At 39.9% G+C, this 23,403-nt stretch overlaps 1 protein-coding gene across 1 annotated transcript in view; it reads right to left on the reverse strand.

Moving 5' to 3' along the window:
* CNTNAP5 (contactin associated protein family member 5) overlaps window positions 1-23,403 on the reverse strand; it is a 449,251-nt gene that overhangs the window by 111,860 nt on the left and 313,988 nt on the right. Inside the window, exon 16 of the mRNA XM_047770224.1 lies at window positions 14,637-14,855. Within this exon, the coding sequence (XP_047626180.1) occupies window positions 14,637-14,855 (219 nt within the window). The remainder of the gene's footprint in view (window positions 1-14,636; window positions 14,856-23,403) is intronic.

Consider the following 23,403-nt stretch of genomic DNA (forward strand, 5'->3'; position numbering starts at 1 on the left):
CCACTCTTGGGAACGTATCTGGACAAAACCTTCCTTGAAAAAAACACATGCACCCATATGTTCATTGTAGCACTATTAACAATAGCCAATATATGGAAACAACCTAAATGTCCATTGACAGATGAATAGATTAAGAAGATGTGGTATATATACACAATGGAATACTACTCGGCCATAAAAAGAACAAAATAATGCATTTACAGCAACATGGATGGAACTAGAGACTCTCATACTAAGTGAAGTAAGTCAGAAAGAGAAAGACAAATTCCATACCACTTACATCTGGAATCTAATATACAGCACAAATGAACCTTTCCACAGAAAAGAAACTCATGGACTTGAACAGACTTGTGGTTGCCAAGGGGGAGGGGGAGGGAGTGGGATGGACTGGGAATCTGGCGTTAATAGATGCAAACTATTGTCTCTGGCATGCATAAGCAATGAGATCCTGCTGTATAGCACTGGGAACTATATCTAGTCACTTAATGATGGAGCATGATGGAGGATAATGTGAGAAAAAGAATGTATATATATGTGTGACTGGGTTACTTTGCTATACAGTAGAAAATTGAAAGAACCCTGCAAACCAAATATAATAGAAAAAATAAAAAATATTTTAAAAATAAATAAAATTCAAATATATTACTGTGGGAAATAAAAAAGAAAAAAAGACGGGACAGCCCTGTCTACTAAGTAGGCCATCTTCCCCTAGGACTGCTTCATTCACCTAGACCTCCTTCCTGGACCTTGCAGGTATTGGATTTTGTGACTGCTGCTCTAATGTATTTTTCATTTCCTGTGTCTGCTTCTTGTCTAGAGTTTAGTGTGAAGTTGGAAAAAGAACCACAACAAATGTAGCATTATCCTGAAAGTCATGGTTTTGAGGCTTGCACTTGATTTGCAAGATATTTAAGAACGAAGCTTCTAATTCTAAAAAAAAAGTTTCAAAGGTACTCACTGTGCACCAGCAACTTTACAGTTAACTCCTTCACTACTCAATTGGAAAGAAGATACTCTTCATACTATTCACATTACAGAGTTGAGGAAACTTAGGGTCAGAGAAACTGCTTTGGCCAGAGACAAGAATCAAACTGATTTTATGTGGCAGAGTCAGGAGTTAGAATGGGACCTCTTGACCTTCAAAGCCTGAATTCCTTCAAAACCCTAAAACCCTAAAATGAACTGCTTCATTTGACAATTTGGGTCAGTCCTACAACTAAGTGCTGCTTCTCCTCCCTCTTCTCACCTTATACCTGATTTCTTCCACCAAGTGATGTGCACGTATGCATTCATCCTCTTGGTTTCCACATCAATCTTTCTGACAACTTATACCATTAGTCTGCCAGCCTAGCCAGAAGCAATTTTGTATGAATCTCTTCTGTTGGTCCTCAGTATCAAGAGTGTTCATTATGATGATGTTTCTTTGGACCTGAGTATGAATCAACTCTTAAAAATGTTACCCTCATCATTCTAAACTTGTCTTAGGAAACCTCCATGTGTCAGCTCGACAAATGCTCACAGCTTCCAGGGAAACATCTCAATTCTTCGTTCCCTCCTTGTTCACAAGTGCAAGAGCCTCTAGTTTTCTCCTATGTGCCTGCCGTCTCTACCACGCACAGTCCGACACAACTCCGTGGCTGACAACCTTTTTGTCTGGAACAACCTTAAATATACCAGATCAGGCTCCGGTTTCACAAAAGAGGGAGTATAGTTTCTCTCTCTCTTTCTTAAACTTGGGGTAGCTGTTTTCTGTATGAACTACTTTGCCTAAAGTCAAGAGTCAAATACAATGCAGGTGCTTTACCACCTAGACTTCAAATTTGAAAGTGGGAGCATACTTGGCACGTACAATTTGAATAAAAACAAAGGCATTAACCATTAGTTATCTTCTTTTTTAATTCTGCCCCTTCAATGGAAAGAATCTTGGTACTAGAAGGAACTTTTAGTGGAGGCTTTAATTTCAACATGCAATTTCCTTAAGGACAGGTATGCATCTGGTTAAGTTTTGCCAGATACAGGGATTACTTACCTAGGAAGGGATAAGCACATACTATCACACACTATGTAATAATACAGTTAGCACTAGCTGGATGTCTTAAAAGCAAAACTGTGGTAGTAACAGTCAATTTGAAATAGAAACTGACTTTTGATCAAGCATTTTCTACATGTTGTGCTTCACAGGCATTTTCTGGTTTAACCCTCACCACCAACCATGGTGGTCGACAGAATGCCAAGCTTCCTCAGAAAATTGGGGAAGAGCTTATTGATGATTCAAAATCAGTTAACAACAAATTGAAATTCCATCCTGGTTGGCTTGCTAGAAATAAATGTTGTGAGAAACTTTTGAAAAATAATTCAGCAACGCTTGTCAAGAACCATTAAAGCACTATTATCATTGGCCTTACTCCACATTTTAAAAGAAACATCCTCAGTGGAGGTAGGGGGTGATTATACCCAGAAGTATTTATTTGATTTTATGCATAGTCACTTCTAATACCCCATTACTTGCACACCTACTATAGGTGTATTCCTACAAATCCCTCCCCCCAAATAATAATGGCAAATTACTACAATTAAAGTGAAAATGTCAGAATGTGAGTGGATATAAATATCAATATACAAAATCAATAATGGTCCTATATAGCAACAATAATTAATTAGGCCATGTGAAAACAAGAAAGAAATCTTATTTAACAACAAATGTAGCAAAACATCTCAAAATTAATTTAAGATCTATAGCCATAAAAAAGAAAAAAAATTATCTTGGCTCATAAAGTTTAAATAAAGAGGTGGAACATGTTTCTGTATAATTTAGCGATGCATCATTATTCCCTTTATTGCAAAAAAATCCCAATCAATAACCCAAGAAAAATTATTTTCATAGAACATGAAAAGCTAATTCTAAAATCAATAAAGAAGATGATGATAATTAATGGTGTGTTAAGAAAAGGATTCAGCTATGTTTGGTGGAGGTGTGTTATTCTATTTAATATCAAAATACATTCTGGAAGTGTGACAATGGTGCAGTACCTGGGGAAAAAATATGTAAATAAAACAAAGTAGGAAATTCAGAAACATACTCTTTATACAGACAGATTTTATATTTTATAGTACATACTGGAATTCTAAATAACTATGTAAAAGAGGAAGCATGAAATAAATGGTGATGAGAAAAAAATAGTTTGGAAAAAAGTCAAATTAAAATCCTACCTCAAAACCTTAAACAAATTCCAGATGCAATAAAGATATAAAAATAACAATAAACAAAACAGTAACATAATATCTAAAAATATTAGGTAAAATACTATATATGGTAGTTCAAAATAATATGACATTGATATTGACAGGCTAAGTTTCCCATGGCATATGTTAAGAAAGAAGGAAATAAAAACAAAAATAGCAAGTTTTAGTATAACACATATAAGTAAATTGCTTATGTAAATATATCTACAAATAATATGTATGGTATTTCCTAAAGGTACTTAAACATATGTGACTACACACATACTACATGTGAATGATGCCTGGAAAGTGTCATACTGGGCTAATATTGTTCATTTCTAAGAGGAGTACCAGGATTGTTGTTGAAGAATTCTATGCAAATATATATTTGTGTAATGATTGTATAATTTAAAATAAATCTTTTCATTTATTATGTATATTGTGCATAATGCTATGATGTCTTTTTAAGAGCCATTTATGAAATAATTTATTATTTCAAGTTTCAAAAGAAACTCCTTGCAGAGTTTCCTGGTGGTGCAGTATGTTAAGGATCCAGCATTGTCACTGCAGCGGCTCAGGTGGCTGCTGAGGTGAGGGTTCATCCCTACCCCGGGAACTTCCACATGTCTGCTGCAGGTGTAGCCAAAAGAAAGAAAGAAAGAAACTCTTCCTTGCTATATAAAGAATTGGGTATATGTCTAAAAATACTTTATTAGTATATGGACAGTGGCAAAGACATTTCCCAGAATCAGCCTGTTGGTGGGTTGGAGCTGGTATGGAATGTTCATCTTGCTACTTGGGTTTTCTGCCTTTGCTCCGACAGAGTGTGTTCTGTGGAAATCTGACTTGGTTATTATTTACAGTCAGAGGGAAGAAGGAAGCAAGCGAGCTTTTGAATCGTGCCTGTTTCTGTTGCCCATAGTGCCGTGGAGCAGAGGGAACAAGTCCCACCGCCATTCAAGGTGGCTGATTTAGTGTCAAACCTCTTGTCAGAGAATCCTCCAAACTATTGCCTTGTATCTTATTTGGAGGTAATGAGATGCAAAAATACTATGGAAATGCTGGGGCAGTTGTGTCCCCCATAATCCTAATCACAGAACCTTGGAGGAGTGACAGGAACTGTTCTGACTAAAAGGACAATCTCCAATCTCACAAAGATGGGACTCAAGTCACACCTCACTCTGCTATCTCCTGCCTCGGATTCCTTAGATGAAAAGTAAAATCACCACCCAAAACAACCTTAAGGACTTGGAAAATAGACTTGCGGTAGCCCAGGGGGAGGGAGTGGGGTGGTTGGAGAGCTTGGGGTTAATAGATACAAACTATTGCCTTTGGAATGGATTAGCAATGAGATCCTGCTGTGTAGTGCTGGGAACTATGTCTAGTCCCTTATGACGGAGCATGATAATGTGCAAAAATAGAATATGTACACGTATGTGTAACTGGGTCACCGTGCTGTACAGTAGGAAAAAAAACTGTATTGGGGAAATAACTATTAAAAAATAATAATAATAACAAAACAAACAAACAAAAAAACCTTAAGGGAGAAAAGTGACAGAAGTCTCTTGGAAAAGCGCCAGGAGTGTCACCTCCCCCCACCCACCACCCAGACAAGAGATAAGAGATGGATAAGAGATGGCATAGGAGCCCCAGGTCTTTTCTAGAATCAGAGGGAAGAGCTACCTCCTTCTCTGCAAGCTGCCAGGCCAAGGCACCACCTAGCAGTTTCAAGATTTCCTGGATGTTAGGGCCCCTGGAAATCACTGTGCTGAGAACAGAGATTCCCTCAGAGGCTAAACCATGGACCCGTTCAGAGAAATAAGTCAATACAGTATGAGCCTATAATTATAAGCTGTAAGAATTTTCCCTAAAAGTCCCATCCGACCCAGAATGATTTTATGGCTGAGCCCAGGAGAATGTGAAATACAAAAGGAGCCCACAATTCACTAAAAAGAGAGTAGTGATGGAGATTCATGGCTAGCAGTTCCCACAACCCAGCCTATGAGCATTGTCTTGAGGTTTGGATGTATTTGTGAAGTAATCACTTTGGGGCCCTTCCTTGTTCCAGCTTCCTGTGTTGGGGTGATGGCTGCCAGGGGACTAGGGGCAAGTCAGCAAGCGTGGGAGGCACTCTATCATCAGAAAAATCAGCTGAAACTTGGAAATAAAGTAAGAATCGTGGATGACCTTTATGCAGTGAGTGGGTCTGGAAGCTACCTCCCCTTTTCTTCTTGAAAGGGCAGCCACAAACCACATCCTGAAAGACATTTTGTTTTTGTTTTTTTCTTTCTAGGACTGCACCTGTGGCATATGGAAGTTCCCAGGCTAGGGGTCAAATCGGAGCTGCAGCTGATAGCCTACACCATAGCCACAGCCATGGTAACTCCAGATCTAAGCCGAATTTATGATCTACACCACAGCTTGTGGCAACGCCAGATCTTTAATCCACTGATCAAGGCCAGGGATCAAACATGCATCCTCATGGATACTAGTCAGTTTCATTATCACTGAGCCACAAAGGTTTAAAAACTTCTCTTCCCTGTTTGCAGCCTGTACTTTAATTAATTAATTAATTGCAGCGTAGTTGATTTACAATTGTCATATTATCTACAAGTTTACAGCACAGTGGTTACATTATATATACATATAAAATTGAATATATATTAAATTATATGTGTAATATAATTATATATATGTGATTTTCAGATTATTTTCCATTATAGGTTATTACAAGATATTAAGTTCCTTGTGCTATAGAGTAAGTCATTGTTGGTTATCTATTTTATATAGAGAAGTACATATATGTTAATTAAAACTACTAATTTATTCCTTCTACCACCTTTCCCCTTTGGCAACCCTAAGTTTGTTTTCTATGTCTGTGGGTCTATTTCTGTTTTGTATGTAAATTCATTTGTATCAACTTTTTAAAATTCTACATATAAGTGATATTGCAAGGTATTTGTCTTTCTCTATCTTACTTCACTTAGTATGATCATCTCTAGGTCCATCCATGTTGCTAAAAATCACATTATTACATTATTTTTTATGGCTGAGTAGTATTCCACTACATATATGTATCACAACTTCTTAATCCTTTCCTTTGTCAATGGACATTTACATTTGCTTCTATATCCTGGCTACTGTGAATAGTGCTGCTGTGAACACTGGGTTGCATGGATCTTTTTGAATTCGAGTTGTATCTAGATATGTGCTCAAAAGTGGAATTGCTGGATCATATGGCAACAACACCTTTTGTTTTTCAAGGAATCTCCACACTTTTCCACAGTGTCCGCACCAACTTACATTCCCACCAACAGTTTAGGAAGGTTCCTGTACTTCTTAAATAGAGAATGGATCTTACTCATTTTTGTGTCCCCATTGCCTAGCCCAGGAATCGTGACAGAGTACACACTCAGAAAAGATTTGTTAAATGAATTGGGTCAAAAAAAGAATGTGGATAAAAAAGAGAAAGGAGGAAACAGAAGCAAGTGGAAAGGTGGGGGTCTAACAACCGGCAGCACCTTTGTCCCGATCCAGCAAAACGAGGCCATCTCCACTCTAAAGAATCTATTGGTTTTTCTAGAGCCTTTTGGACATGGGAATAAGATAGAATGGCACTGAGAGCTGATAGCTGGGCAAATGAATATTAAACATTGCTTAAGAAAATCGCTTTAATTTTTTTTAATAAAATAGAGTTTGGCTTTTGCTGCTGCTTTATCCACAGCAAAGGTCAAGAGGAAGGCAGTGTCTCCTCAGATGGCACCAAAAATGTGGGAAGGGTGTGGCTGGCTTTCCGTTTATCTCAAAAACCTTATGGATTCATTAAGTCACAAGTGGAGGGTCCACCTCTGGTCTGAGAGCACTTCCAGAGCCAATGGGATTCTCCACAAAAACGCTGTATTCACTGACCAGAGCAGAAGGAAACTAATAGCAATAATAATACAAATACAGTGATATCAACTTCAAAGCAAGCTTGTGTGCATCATAAGGGAATGTGGCTAAAAACTGGTTTTAAAAACTCCTTCACTTTTGGAGCAGACTGTTAAGACAATAGCAGTTGTAAGATTTTTTTATAAAGGTCCCACCCCAGCTTTTGAGACATTCACAACATCAGATACACACACTGCTATGTAGAGACACTTTTACTGACTTGTGCAAAGGGGAAATAAAATCCAGTGAGGGAATTGGCACTACATTGTAAATCAATTATACTTTAATTTAAAAACAAACAAACAAACAATGAGAGGGAAGAATTATTCCACTGGCAATTATTACACCATTTGAATGTGTTCTTTAAATATCAAATCTCATAAATTTCCAGGCAAAGGAGTGCCTCATTATCCTACCGAGGTGGGGGCACAAATCATTTCCCATTTGAAATGGTCTTTTGCTTGCAACTCTTATTTAATAAACCTTAATAGGAAACTCCAAGTGGGAGAATAAATTACCTAGTGCCTCATTCAATCTGTGCAATTAATGTGTTATTGATTACTAAGCCCAATGGACAGATGGAATAACTGAGGCTTGGGAAAGGTAAATGATTTGACTAAAACCATAAAACTAATAGCGGAAAGCCCAGCATTTGTAACTCTGCATTTTCTCACTTTGATTAATTCATCAGGCATTAATTTAACCTTATATATATCAAAGAGCCAGCACTAGGTTAAAGGATATGAAGATAAGTTACTGCCCACAAGGAAAGCAGAGGAGAAGCACAGATTAAGTCCTTATAACCCTGCATGACAGGAAGTGTATGGGGTGGGGAACACACTCGCCCCACCCCCCGAGAAGAGAGTTCATAAGAACCATCACAAATCTGTGCCATCAATGAAGAGGAGCCTTCCAGGTAGATGGAGGGTGGGGCTGCCCCTCTTGGTTTGAGGGTACCACACAAATTCACCTCTGAGGAAGCCACTGAATTTAAAGAGTGTTTTGGAGGGGAAAATGGGAGAAGAGGAGGCACTATGTTATGGTTAATCCTTGGGAGGAATGAAAAATGGAGTTCTCTTAAAAATCACTTTGATTTTAAAAAGTGGGGGGGGGGGACAATAAATCTATGTGATTCTGCCTCAGGTAGGGTTCTCCAGCCAATAGGCTGTGAGATTAAAGTTAAAAATGCAGGACTTTTTTTAGGGGGACCCACTGGGAACACATCTTTGCCCCAGAGAGGAGGAAGGAGAAGTGGTTGGAAGAGACGTGAGTTCTGTTGCAGATCTAACGGTCTAGAACAGTCCATGGAGAGTCCTGGAGGTAGGAAAACCTCTCATAGCTGTGCTTCCTTGGGCCAAATGGCTGGGCCTTTATACCCTGGACTCCAGATGACTGTCTATGGACATCCCTGGGAAAGAAGCAGCCTTGTCCAGATGCAGTACCTGAAGGGGCCAACAGGGGGAGACTGGCTTCCAACACACTCCCCCCTGCAGGCCCGTCTTAGTGGAGACCTGACAACACATCCCAGTTGTTGTCTACCATAGGCTTCCAAACCTCTCTACACACCAGACCCTCACTCTTCAGCCTGGGACATGGATGATGAAACAGGAGGCTGAATTAAACATGGCACTTCTCAGCTCTTCTACAAAATTGCCTTCCCAACTCAGGGGGGCTCTGAAGCCAAATCCCTTTCTCCCCAAACCAGAAAAACTTAGTAACAGAATGAAAACATTTTCTGAGAGTTCTGATTATATCTTCTTCCCCTCCACTGCTCTGGTCAGAGGCTTCCTCACCTCCTCCTCTGAGACATCAGCTTTGTCACTGTAGCCATGGAGAAATGGAAACAGGTGATAGACTTGCAGCATAAGCTGGGTCCACTCTTTTCTAAACTAAAGCTTCTCTGGTTGTCCTGGTTACATCAGCTCAAGGGCATCATGGCTTTGGAAAAAGACAGTAGCCTCTCACCTCCTTACTGTCCCCCAATTTGTGTCCTTGAACATCTTGAGAGTATTATTTTATTTTCCAGAAATATTTGGCTTGAGTTTCTTTCTATAATTATCAGCTAAGCAGATAATTATAAATGGTGCTGTCCTAATGTTTCCTTTCTTTACTGAGTTACAAATTTTGATGACCGTGCCGGAATGACTGCTTCTACCCTTGAATTTTTGTGTGGTCCAACTCTCAGGGTTTTCTCCCTGGGGTGCAGGAAAAAATAGTGCCATGTTGCATCTTCTTTCAAAACACTATAGTGTGGGTTGAAATATGTTTTGCCAAAGGCCAAATTAAAAAGTCAAACTAAACAAAAAAATTCTACATTCTCCTTCATTTGCCTATTATCAATCCAATGCAGCCAGTATGAAATGAGCTTCAGTTAAAGCATAAGAGATTGTAGGCAAACATTTGAAAACAGATGGACTATTAGGGGACAGAAAACAGTAACATGGGCTGTTGGGATGGCTTAACTGTACTCAACTCAACATCTTCAAGATGAGACAAAGTCTTGTGGAAGAGTCATTTCATCATTTGCTTCTCTGAAAAGAAGAGCCCACGTTCTTTCAAGGCACTTTCAAGCCAGAATATGATTTTGTGGAGCCATGGTGTTGGGGAAGAAAAAAACAAAATGCATGAGGAAGCAGGTAGCTCTTCTTCAATGCTTTTGTTTGTTTTTTGTTTTTGCTTTTGTTTTCTTCATTTTAGAAGCATTGAGTGACCATGGGTTGTTAAGTAACAAGGAAGCGAAGCATCCCTGTGACTGGCCCACACATGTTCTGAGATCTCCTATCAACTTTTTTTTTTTTTTTTTGGCTGCTCCATGGCACATGAAGTTCCCAGGCCAGGGGTCAGATCCGAGCTTAAGTCGTAACCTACACAACAGCTGAACCATGCTGGGTTCTTTAATCTACTGTGCTGGGTCAGAGATCGAACATGTGTTCTGGCACTGCAAAGATACCACCTACCCCATTGTGCCACAGAGGGAACTCCTCCTCTCAACTTCTTAAACTAATCAGAACAATTTCTCTCATTTAATTACACTGGGGAACTTCAGAATTCGTGTATTCATTTTCTGGTAACAAAGATGATTCAGGAGTTCCCAACATGGCTTAGTGGAAATGAACTCAACTAGTATCCAAAAGGACTTGTATTTGATCCCTGGCCTTGCTCAGTGGGTTAGGGATCCAGCACTGCCATGAGCTGCAGTAAAGGTAGAAGATGTGGCTCAGATCTGGTATTGCTGTGGCTGTGGTGTAGGTTGGCAGCTGCAGCTCCAATTTGATCCCTAGCCTGGGAATCTCCATAAACCATGGGTCTGGCCCTAAAAATCTAAAAAAAAAAAAGCAATAAAAACCAAAGATGATTCAAGTGATCCAAGTATGCTTGACATAATTAATTAACTTTGAAAAAAAACAAACCTTTTTGGTAAATTAGACCTGATAATTAGAAATGTACACAGTGCTAAAAAGGTAATTATTTCTTGAATTTTCGTTTTGCCATTGATATCATCTGTACACAATGGCTTTATGTAACAAATATGATGAAAAGCAATTTCCCCCTTTCTTCCTATACATGGAAGGGCTGCGACCTCCCCTGTGCCAGATGACACATGCCATCTTCTCAGGTACAAAACTCTGCTGACCTGTGGCAGGAAAACTCTCCTCCAGGATCCCTCACAAGGGTAAATGTAAGTGACTATTCCACAGGGAGACTCTGGCAGCTGATAAAGTGCCAGGTGCAGAGCGGATGGCCACTGGCTTTCCTGGCTTCATGGCTGACCTCGCCAAGTCTGACACGCATCACCTTAAAATGAAAATAATGAATCCCAACCAGAGTGGAAGCAGGAGCAGGTGGAGGAGGTATCTCTTCAACTTTACGACTTAAGACTTTATCAAGTCAGTGCAGTATTTTCCCCAAAGACTTGTAAATGGGAGCAACTTCGGTTTGACACTAATAAAGCAACTGAGCCAAAAAGAAAAAAAAAAAGCAGGAAAGAAAAAGCAAAAGGTCCACGCAAGGCAAAAAAAAAAAAATGTAAGAAAGTGAAGTAAAACAGAGATGAGACTCCCAGGCCCACATCTTTACAAAATGTTCACTCTGTAATTGCCAGATATTTGGAAAGATGGGGTGTCATATTTGGGGGAAAACAAAGGATTTTCCTTGCTGTTACAGATAATGAGCTTGAAGACAAGGGTGACTATCACTCCTGATAGCCACATGTAGTTAACAGATGCTCCAGTTGTGAGACATCTGCTCCTGGACACTTCAATTTCATTCTGCAAATAAAGACAATGAATACCCTTGGGGTGGTAGTTTTTCTACCAGGGTCCCATGGCCTGCAGGTAGTTGACCTGGAGTTTGGCCCCGGATATCTTCGTTTCTCTTTCATCAGGTGCTGCTAGCTCTTGCATTTCTCTTGCCTCAATCTCACATTGAGACTTGCAGAGCTGGTCAGGAACAGCAAATCAGGTGGTAACACTGCCAAGAGCTTTAAGCTGAGGCAACCACAGGCTCACCACATTTCAGGAGCTATGGGTTATTAAATTTCTCCTACTATATTTGAGAAATGTGACCCGTGAAATGACATGGCTGCAACTGTCCCCAACTATCAGGGAAATAAATGCCTGCAGTTACGCATGGATTCTGGGAATCCAGCATGCATTGACCCCTGTATCAGTACTGTAGTGTGTAACATCCCAGGGATAGGGGCAGTGATAGGAAGTCCCTCTATCCTGGAAAATTCAACCTGTTTCCTGTATTCAGGAAGCACTTGAGCACAACAGCAGCACCAGTGATTACCACACTCAATGAAGCTCTGTTTTGATGGAGAGATCCTTCAGTGGTTAAAGGCATCTAGACAGACATATCCAAATTAATATTTAAGCACTGTCACATGCAATCTATCACATTAAGGAAGCACACACCAGAGTTCCCATCATGGCGCAGCAGAAACAATCCAACTAGGGACCATGAGGTTGTGGGTTTGACCCCTGGCCTCGATCAGTGGGTTAGGGATCCAGTGCCATGAGCTGTGGTGTAGGTCACAGATGCGGCTCGGATGCTGCATTGCTGTGGCTGTAGCATAGGCCGACAGCTATAACTCTGATTAGACCCCTAGCCTGGGAACCTACACATGCCATGGGTACAGACCTAAAAAGCAAAAAAAAAAAAAAAAAAAAGGAAGCACACACCAATCCTATCTTTTCCTGCCCAGCAAATATAAAAATCAAGTGTCTCTAAGTTTCTGACTCATAGCAAAGGCAATTCATCATTTTCACTGCTCCAAGTAGAGGGATTTTTTTTTTTTAACCATTAGATCATACAAAATGGAAATATTGGGACCTCAGGGTTTTTTTTTGGCCACCTGACATTTCTAAACAGGCGCTTCACTGAGCACTAAACAATAACATTCAAAGCAGAAGACTAAAATGCCCTCCAACAGCATTTTTTTTATTTCTTCAAGTACATTAAGACAAATTCAATAAAGCAGAGTAACATCTGTGATGGAACTTATTGGAAAGAAACATAACAAAAGCAGGTGCTCTGACCACAGCTGACCTTGGCTCCTGCTCCAGAGAGGATTCTCCTCTAATGCATTGACAGGCTCTTTCAACTCAATGCGTTTGTGATCAATTTGACTGGAGATAAATACTAGCAAGGAAACACAGCTGTCTCTTGTCCCTTTTGACTTGCACAAAGTTTGTCACATGTTCAGGCCACAGTAATTTTATAGCTACATGAAATTTGCAGGAAGGGATTAAAAAATTCCATTTTTATATACACCTTTCAGCCAGAAAGACTCATAATCAGTTCCTGAAGATAAATTAAACTTTGGCATGGAATATAATTTATGAAAATTGCAAACTACTTGAATTGATTACACCTCAAAAGACATTAAATCTTGATGACTAGAAAACTTACTCAAAGAAATAAAATGTAATGTTTAAATAGCATTAAAACATCAATATAAATTTTAAAAATATATTTAGTAGTAAATCACATCACTTATGTAGGTTAATTAAGCAAATGCCTTTTAATCATAAAAATGTTTTGAGTCACTTATGTCTTAGCTTCTGCTGGATATGGAAAACAGGAGAGATGAAGAAAGAAATATGATTCCTGTTAAGAAGAGAGATTATGACATATTCTGCTACTTCTTTTCTTTTAGGTGGCGTGATTTTAATGACAACTTTCCTCAGAGTTGAAAGTGGTCCGAACTCAAGTTTAAAGGAAGCAAGTAAGAAAAACTCATTGATTGCTGATGGTATTTCATTACTAGTAGTAAAGCTATGACGTGTGAGAGTTGGTAAAAAAAATACAGAAGGAAAGAATTAATTCTGGGTATACTGGTAGATTGGGAGATTTACTTATGCCACTGTTTAAGCATCTGCACTTCAAGTTTTATGTAAGAGCAACCTCTTGGCTTTGATAATATTACAATATTTCTAACATTTACAGCTCTATTTTGTTCTTTCAAGCTTTACAATCCCTGCTCAACCTACTTCCAAAACATCCTTTCTAAATTATAGCTATAAGGCTGACCTTTCCTAACCAGACTAATGTGGCTAAATTCTTTCCATTTTTTCTCCCTCTCTTTCTCTTTGCCTGCCTCCCTCTCTCTCTCTCTCTCTCTCTCTCTCTCTCTCTCTCTCTCTCTCTCTCTCTCTCACACACACACACACACACAGAGTGGGCTCTTTGAAAAGTAATTTCATTGTACATGTCAACTTTCAATCTCTATCATCCAACAAAGTGGTGCTCACTGACCATTTCTGGAATGAATGCATGAATGAGTAACTCAGTGAATGATGTCTGAGCCTTCCCAGTCCCTATACTAGCATTGGCAGCCAGTTCAGAGGAAAAACTTATCTAAAGGCTGCTTCTCAGTCTCATGGAGGGAATGACCAGTGATGTCGGCTTGGAGGACCAGGGCTGCTCTTCTGTGCAAGTATAAGGCAGCCCATCTAAGTGACGTAACTTCAGGGAGTACTGAAGAAGCTCCAATAGTTACCCCCCACACCCATATCACTGATGCCCCAAAGCCCTTGAAGACTTTATCATATATTTCATCACATGGTTATTGAGAGTCAGGTATCAGTACAAAGCGTGAATGCTGGCCCGCTGACTTAGAGCCAACACCTACCAAGGTTCCAATAGCTGACACATTCTTTTTCTAAGAGTGGATTTTGATTATAAGAATGAAAATAATAGGGGTCCCTGGACATCTTAAGACATGATATGGACAAGGAGAAAAGACAGAAAATGTCTGAGACCCCCCTCAAAATTTGCTCAGTGATAACACAATCCTTCATTGTCGTAGATAATGAATCAAGAAAAGAAGAATTTGTAAAATTAAATTCATAATTATAAGCACTTTATGAAATATTTAATCATCCCCAGGTCCAAAACGAAATAGTAGTTTTCCTTGGGACTAGCTGCCCATCCATCTTGTAGGGTTTTTAACACAAAGGGCGCCTTGCGATGTCCCCTACCTACAAACAGCTGGCTGTTCAGCTGTAGCCGGAAATGGCCCTCCTCTGAAGTCTTCTTGGTCACCCTTGGGAGGCTGTCCACCTGGAGAGAGGTCTCCTTGAGGTTCCTCTCGGCCCGGACATAATGCCATTGGTTGTCGTTCAGGAGTGCTGGAGACTGGACTATGAGCTCTATGGGGCCATTGCCAACATCAATGGCAAAGGTGATCTCGGAAGGAGCTGCAATCAGAAAAGGAAACAGGGAGAAAGTCGAAGTGAGCGGTCAGTGCATTCAGGGCACAAATACATCCTGAACCAACAGGCAAAATGACTGCAAGTCAATAGCTAGCTCGAGATGCCTTCAGGACTGGAATTACCATTAACAGTGATAACTACCAACTACTAAACCCTGAGTTTTTTGTTTTTTGTTTTTTGATTTTTTTTTTTTTGTCCTAGTGGGTTCTCATTGTGAGGATTCAGGAAAGAAGACAAGGACCAGGGCCACTGATGCCAATATGACAAAAAGCTCCGGTTCTGTGTCCTCTGGATCATATCTGGCTCCAACTGTGTCCTCATGGATAGCTACAGAAATTGGGTTAGTTAAGCAGCTACGTCCTATGGGTAGAAGACCATACCATGGAAAGTCCAATGCTTTGTATTATTCATTATGTATGCTATAATATATATATGTATACATATATATATATATATAATTCCATAATGTATTATTTTATTCATATATATGACACAAGCATTTATGCTATTCCTACGACTTTTTTGTAAAGAGGTTTGGAAAACTTAAGTGCCTTGTCCCCATCACTGCAAGTGGAGGGTCTGGGATCAAAGACAACATCCCAAAGATCCCACACAGGGATTCTTCCATGACTCTGCCCTTCTGTAACAATCTGCAAATCAAAGAAGCCAGCAAGTAGCTAATCGGGGGTAATGACACCTGTGATGATGATGATATTGCTAGGAAGATGATAACAGCATTGGTAGTGATCATGGTAGTGGCAGTGGTAGACGTAGTAATGGTGGTTATGCTGCTGCTGATGGTGATGATGGTGGTGGTGATGGTGGTGGTCATAAGCTAGTGGTGATGGTTGAGGTGGTGGTGGTGATGGTGCTGATGGTGGCGGTGGTGATGATGGTGATGGTGGTGATGGTTGAGGTGGTGGTGGTGGTGATTGTGGTGATGATGGGGGCAGTGGTACTATAACCATGAAGAGAGAGAGCAGTAGTAGTAGCACAGTAGGCTCAATAAACTCTGCTGAGCACTGCACTAAGAACTGACTGTAGATTTTCTCATTTTAATCATTAAAACAACTCTATGAGAAAGGTATCATTTTTATTTCCATTTCATGGTTGAGAAAATGAAAGTTCAGAGAAGTATAAATAATTTGCTCAACGTTTACCAGATAGTAGGTAGAATCTGATTTCAAAAGGAGACTCTTCAACCATTCCTCTCTATTTTAGTATATCTTTTTGTATTTTCCATTATCATGTAAGAAGAGGTGAGTTATAAACTGAAGTTAAGAAGATGGTCCCCTTTCAGGAGCTGGAGCCTCCATAGTCCAGACCTTCCCTTCTTTCTCAGCACCTTGTGATGCCCACCATCCTTTACTCCTAAAGAGGACATGGGCATTTACTTGACAGAGCATAAACTAACAGATCTGAATTTGCATTAATACCCAAGGTCAAACATCCCTCCCTCCTCAGCTTGTAAACCCTAATGGAAACCCAACCTTGGTATAAGAAGCCCTCAATATGCAGAATTTCAAGTAAGGAAGAGTTTTGAATTTTTTGGCAATTGTGGTCATTGTAAACCCTGAGCTTAAAGAGAGGCAGGAAGATAGATTTAAACATGGGAATTGAAACACTGACCATGGAGCCACTGTGACCTAAGGCAAATTTTCTAGCTTGTCACCTCTTAATGTTCCCCTTTGTAAAATGGGCATAAAAACAGTGCACAACTGGAGTTCCCACTGTGGAGCAGTTGGTTAAGAATTGGACTACAGGAGTTCCTGTTGTGGCACAGTGGAAACAAATCCAACTAGTAACCATGAGGTTGCAGGTACGATTCCTGGCTTCGCTCAGTGGATTAAGGATCTGGGGTTGCTGTGAGCTGTGGTGTAGGTTGCAAACACAGCTCAGATCCTGAATTGCCGTGGTTTTGGCTTAGGCCAGCAATTGCAGCTCCAACTTGACCCCTAGCCTGGGAACTTCCATATGCCTAGGGTATGGTCCTAAAAAGAAAAAAAAAAAAAATCCTACTGCATTGGCTCGGGTTGCTGTGGAGGTGTGTGTTCAATACCTGACCCAGGGAAGTTGGTTAAAATGACCCAGTGTTGCTGCAGCTGTGGCTCAAATTCAATCCCTGGCCTAGGAATTTCCATATGGTGCAGGTGTGGCCATTAAAATGTTTCTTTAAATAAATAAAAAACAACACAGTGCCTAATTGTCAGGATGTTTCTAAATGAATCCTGAACAATGTTCTTAGAACTGTGCCTGGCACACAGGACATACTCAATGGCGATGGCTCTCTGTTATCATCATCATGGCATGGTCTACCTACCCAGGTCAGTTATATTTGGTAATAAACCCGCACGTTAAAGGAATCAGAATTGAAGGGAGAAAACTGGATTCAACAATTAAAAGATTAAGCAAGAGAGAAACAGGCCCTTTGAGCCACTTCCTGTCTTATCAGGCCACCAATGCCATTTTGCTGCCCTGCTCATTTTGAGACCAAATACTTATTGAGGTTGAATCGAAATTCCCCTTCTCTCTAAAAACACGGGTAAAGACTGCTGAGAGTTGAAATGGAGAAAGGTAAAAAATTTGCTAAAAGCCTTCTTGCAAAGCTGGTCTTATGGACATTAAGTTCCATGTAGACAGCATGTCTCCAAGGCAGGCTTGCTCCACCGCTGTGTCTGCCTGCCATCCCTGCCACTCCCAGCTCCATGTTCCATTTCCAGCCTGTGCTTCTCTGCACTCCAGCAATTATCCCTCTGCTCTATGAAGATCTGTTTATTGGTCTGTCTCCCCAGCTGGTCTGCACACTCTAGATGAGCACCTCATTTTTCGGGCCCCTTGATCCTAGGACTGGGCCTTCTACCCAGGAAGTTCTCATCGAACTAATGGTTCACTCATTAAAATGTTACTCTGCACACACTACATGCAATTTTTAAGTTTTCTTTAGTTTTTTTTTTTTTCTTTTAGTTTTATACCAGGGTACAGTTTCCTTAGAAAGCTTCAAAAGTATTTTTATTTAACTTTATTCAAGTCAGTTATGAATGACCTACTATGTTCAAGGCACTCCTAGAACTGGGGGAAAATCAGTGAAACACATTTTTCATGAATCAATTGACTTCTTAAATATTACACAATTTTAAGAGAAAGCTAGTATTTTACAGAGAGGGAACTGAGCCACAGACAGCAAACAAGTCACTCCCACAGAGAGGGGGGCAGAGTTGGGACTGGGATTTAAATCCAGGTGATGTGTCTCTGGAGTTCACTTTTCAGCCCACTCTTCCTATGACAACCTCCTCCCCGCCATCCTCTGCAGTCCTCCCTGGGCAGTCAAAGCTAGGGATGCAATAGAGGTGCCTGGGAACAACTGAATGAAACAATGTGGGTAACGATGCTCCTCCAGCACTGCTGGTGACTTTGAGGACAGGACAGCAGAGGCACACCTGCACCAGCTCTCACTTGCTGGGGGATGGACAGAGCCTCGTGGCCTTGGATGGGAAATTGGGGGCTCCAGCTGCAGCATCACCTCTATCATGAATTTACCCTCCTGCCTCTCCTTCCCCCAACCATCTGGTGAGTATCTTCCCTTATTATCTGTACTCTATGGCTCTTGACAAAGCTAAGGAGTTGCTTTAGTCATTCAGGTTTTTTTTTTGTTTTGTTTTTTTTTTGTTTTTTTTTTTTTTTACCAAGCCAGGCCCTGTGCTAAGCTCAGAGATGAATGAAACAAAATGAGCTCAAAGTGTAAATTTTGAGAAGACTGACAAAGAAGGGGCATGTCAAGTGGAGGAAGAGACTGTACCAAGAACTCCTAGGAGACAGAAGCAGCCTTCCAAGGAAAGCCTCCTTCCCTGAATTGGGACACCATCTCTGTGTCCCCAGTCCCACCCAGGCCAGGCAGGTGAGTCATCTCTGGACCGCAACGGAATAAAGAAGATGCAAGGTCTTAATATAATCTCGTAACCTCTCTGACTGAGGAGGGGTTAAACTAAACCGAGTATTGTTAAACATTTTTGACACGGACCCTCTAAGTATCCAATGACCACTGTGGCTCCTTTCTTCAGAAAAAAGCACCTGTAGTTTTGCATTAAGTTGTAAAGACTCGCTGGATGTCCTATGCCTCTAAACGTGGAGGAAAACAATGCTATTTTCTCGAAGCAGTTTTGCAAAGCAAAGTAGGGAGGTGTTCTAATGAATAGAGAATTGAATCCTGGGTTCTGAATCTTACTGGGTGACTCTGAGCATGTTATTTACCCTATCAAGCCTCACCTTCCTCATCTACATATTGGACTATGAGTTGAACAATGAAAATCATCATAGGATTATGGATAGGATTATTTGAAAAGAAAATCAAATAATGAATATAAAACATTTAGTGTATGCCTAATCAGAGTAAAATAATAATTTAGTATAAATGTAATTATTATTAGCATTAATTTTACTATTCTCTGAGAATCTGAGAATTGTATCTTCAAGTTAGCATCATATTAGTTAATATTATTGATATGAAATATCTGGAAACCAGAACTCAAATTTCTAGATATACTGATATAGATTCAGATACAGACAGACATACATAGATACAGACACAGATAGAGACATAGATATAGAAATAGTATAGATATTGATATAGGTGATGATATAGATTTAGTTGTCCCTCCATTCCTCCTCTCCTCTCGACCAAGAGGACAAAGGGGAACCACCTGTTGACAACTATAGAACCTGTCATCCCTTACTAACTAGGCTTTATCTCTACCTTTGGAAGATGAAATCTACTTTTATCCTATCATTTATCCACAGACTTATTGTTCTGTCTTTAAGATTCTATATGAGCTGGAGTTCTAAGCCACCTCTTTGAGTTACTCATTTTCTGTAGGTTTCTCCCATCCATACATTAAGTATACATGTTAGTAATCTTCTGTTTGTTCTTCTCTGGTTAATCTGTCTTTTATCACGGGCTTTTCAGCCAAGAACTCAGACATTTAGAGTGAAAATTATTTTTTTCTCCTCTTTAGGGATAGCTGGCCCCCCACTAGGTATAAGGGTGGGCCCTGGCAAAACCAGTCTGAAATCTTTACCTCCCCAGCTAGAGGCACTAGGTCATAGGAGGCCAGACAAATTGCATATGAGGGGGATTGTGTGGACAACTGGCAAAGAAGCAAAATGTAACTCTCTCTTGAGGGAAAGCTAGAATCAACTGAAGTAGATATTCAGAAGTCAGAGCAGGGAGAGAGATAAATTAGACCACTGCTGACATTGTTCAATGGTTGAATCCAGCCAGAACTAAAGTGCCCTACCAAGTCCAGATTCAGTCACATGTCCCTGTAGTGCTGAATTCCCATCTTTGTGTCTTCCATCTCAGAATGAATTTATATCTAATTGCAGCCAAATACATGTGATTGGCATATGGTGTTGCCAATTTCATTTTGCATAAATAAGCACTGAAGCGGTTAAGAACTTGCTTACAAGTAGACTTAGAGGAGCAGAAATTGAAACCCACATTGGTTTCTAGAAAACAGTCTCTTTCCACTATGCTGTACTGATCTTCACAGCCATTTCCTTCTATTCGCCTCATCCACTGAAAATATCCACTTCTACCTGCATAGTCATTGTAAGATAATCATCAAAATAGATATTTTTTTTCTCTCAGTCTCATTTGAAACACATCCACTAAGACTAGAGGACAGAGCAAAACATCCTGCCTTTTATAGAATATGGACAAATCTAAAGCCTGCAAAATTCAAATCTCTTAGCTGGAAGTAACCCAGAAGAGTACACTGAGAATTTTATGGAAAATTCTTGTTCCCTGTCCAACAATTTGGATACATCAATGTTGAAAACTTCCATCCAGAGAGTTACAGAGGAACACTCCTCAGAGATGAGAGAGAAACCTACTACATCTGTATGAAGGCGGTTTTCTTTCTAAAAAGCTGATCTGTTGGAGAATCTTGCTATGAACCCTGTAGAGTAAAAATTCTATCTGTGTAAAAGACAAAGGATGAGTGCTGCTATTAAGAAATGCAAGATCCCCTCATTTGCTTATTCATTTTTTTTCTTTTAAATAATTCTAATAAAATATTTTGGAAAATATGAGGCCTTGTACTTTATAAAAGTTTGTAAAAAAATATTCTTTTTTTGAAAAATACGTGTTCTCCAATCTGGTGAAAAACAGTACATGGAACAATGACATCAATGGATTTTAAATCTTTATCATATTTAATACCACCTGCACTTAAAACAGTTTTCTTCAACCCAAAGGACAAAATACAGACCCAGCAAGTACAAACAAATTGGACACTGAAATGTAATTAACACTAAATCATTGCTCATTACCTTATGATAATATGCCATTACATTTGCTGTTGCTTTAATGAATCAAAAGGCCTTCAGGCCTGATTTTTGTTAAATTTACATTGAGGTCATTATCGCCATATTTTAAAATTGTTGTCATGACACTCCGCATATTCAAAGTCTGGCCAGCTTAGGTCTGAGGGGTCTTATTTCTCACCAAAAGCCGCAAGAGCTTCCTCTCATCTCATAATAGTCTAAATCGTTGGCATAAAAGAAGGTTAAAACAACCAGTTAAAGAGATCTCTTTCCTTAGGTTGTGCTGTAACTGCACAAAAAACACTTAGCTGCTTTTTGCTTAGCAAGAGACTTATATAAACACCTCTGCCATCTCTTCTAGTCAACACTTCTGTCTCTTTTTCTGGAGCTCTCAAATTTCCAAGTTTCTTTTGCTAAGACATTACTTAGGCTTTTTCAAGGGTATTTCATGCAGCCACAGTATTACTGGAATATGGTCAATTGCTTCAATCAAACCACAGATGACATCCACTTAGGACCAGGTAAGTAAGACGCCTAATAACAGACACATGTCTTCATGGTCATGGGTTTAACAAAGATGAGACATGGGAGCCATCAACTCTGGGTATACGAAAGAAGGGGTGCACTGAAGGCAGAGATTCAGAAAACTAGCAAAAAAAAAATCTGTTTTTTTGTTTTGTTTTGTTTCTTTCTCTCTCTCTTTTTTTTTGTTTTTTCATTTTTTAGGGCCGTACCCACTGCATACGGAGGATCCTAGGCTAGGGGTCCAATCGGAGCTGTAGCCGCTGGCCTACGCCACACCCACAGCAACTCGGGATCCAAGCCATGTCTGCGAACTTCACCACAGTTTATGGCAATGCCAGATCCTTAACCCACTGAGTGAGGCCAGTGATGGAACCCACGTCCTCATGGATGCTAGTCAGGTTCATTAACTGCTCAGTCACGACAGGAACTCCAAGATCTGTTTTTTATTATGGCCACACATCAGTAACTTTAAACAATGTCAGCAATAAAATATTCCTCCACAAAACAAACTGAAAAGAAAACATCAAAATTTTGTTGGTGTTAAGTTCTAACACATGCTGATGTTAGAATTAGTTTTTAATAGTGTTTACGTAGGCATCAAATAGTACATTTTGTGGACTTAAAAAACATGCAAAACCATAGAGTTCCCATGGTGGCTCAGCAGAAACTAATCTGACTAGTATCCATGAGGATGCAGGTTTGATCCCTGGCCTTGCTCAGTGGGTTAAGGATCCAGCATTGCTGTGAGCTGTGGTGTAGATGGCAGACGAGACTCAGATCTGGCATTGCTGTGGCTGTGGTATAGGCCATCGGCTACAGCTTCCATTTGACCCCTAGCCTGGGAATCTCTATATGCCATGGATGCAGCCCTAAAAAGAGAAAAAGAAAAATATGCACAACCTGAAAGTTGAGAATTAAGTTTTATTTGGGGCAAAATGAGGACTATAGGCAGGGAGGCGGCATTTCAGAGAGCTCTGAAAAACCATTCCAAAGAGGCAGGGGGAAGGTCAGTGTACATGTGATTTTGATAAAGGGGGAGGTCCATGCAACCAAACACACATTTTGCAGAAGGTTGCTGCTAGTCACAAGGAGCAGTCATCACCATGAAGGATTTTAGTGCTTTTCTAGAGATGAGGAGATGCAATGCAAGAATTAGGCTCATAAAACCTTCTCCTGAAAGAATCTAACCACATGAAGACCTGTTACACCAGTTTTCCCATAGCACTGAGTGCCTCACTCCTGATCTCCACTCTGACCTCCTTTCAGGGGTGTTGAAGGTCAGCAGCTGCAGTGGCTCGGGATTCAGTCTGTGTAGAGGCAGATGGTAAGTGCCAATATCCACTTTGAAATTTTATAACCTATCACTTAATAAATATTGTATTCAGAAGGGAAATTAATAAACCCTGATATACCATTGGCTCTTGAACATGTGAATTCAAGTGTGTTTTTTTTTTTAACAATAAGAACTCAAGTTCTGATTTTTCATTTTTACAGTGACTGTACTATTTAACTCAATCCTACTGTTGAAACATGTGGATATATTTTACCATAGGAGCGTGGACAAATATTATGCCCAAAGGGAGCTTAAACAACTCCAAATCCTTAGCAACTCTGTAAGGTTTTACCAGAAAGAAGAGTAACCCATGATGAATTTTCTGTTAAATTATTTTAGTGGATATTTTTATTT

This window comes from Phacochoerus africanus, chromosome 3 (assembly GCF_016906955.1).
Source record: "Phacochoerus africanus isolate WHEZ1 chromosome 3, ROS_Pafr_v1, whole genome shotgun sequence".
In the NCBI taxonomy this organism is placed as follows: domain Eukaryota; kingdom Metazoa; phylum Chordata; class Mammalia; order Artiodactyla; family Suidae; genus Phacochoerus; species Phacochoerus africanus.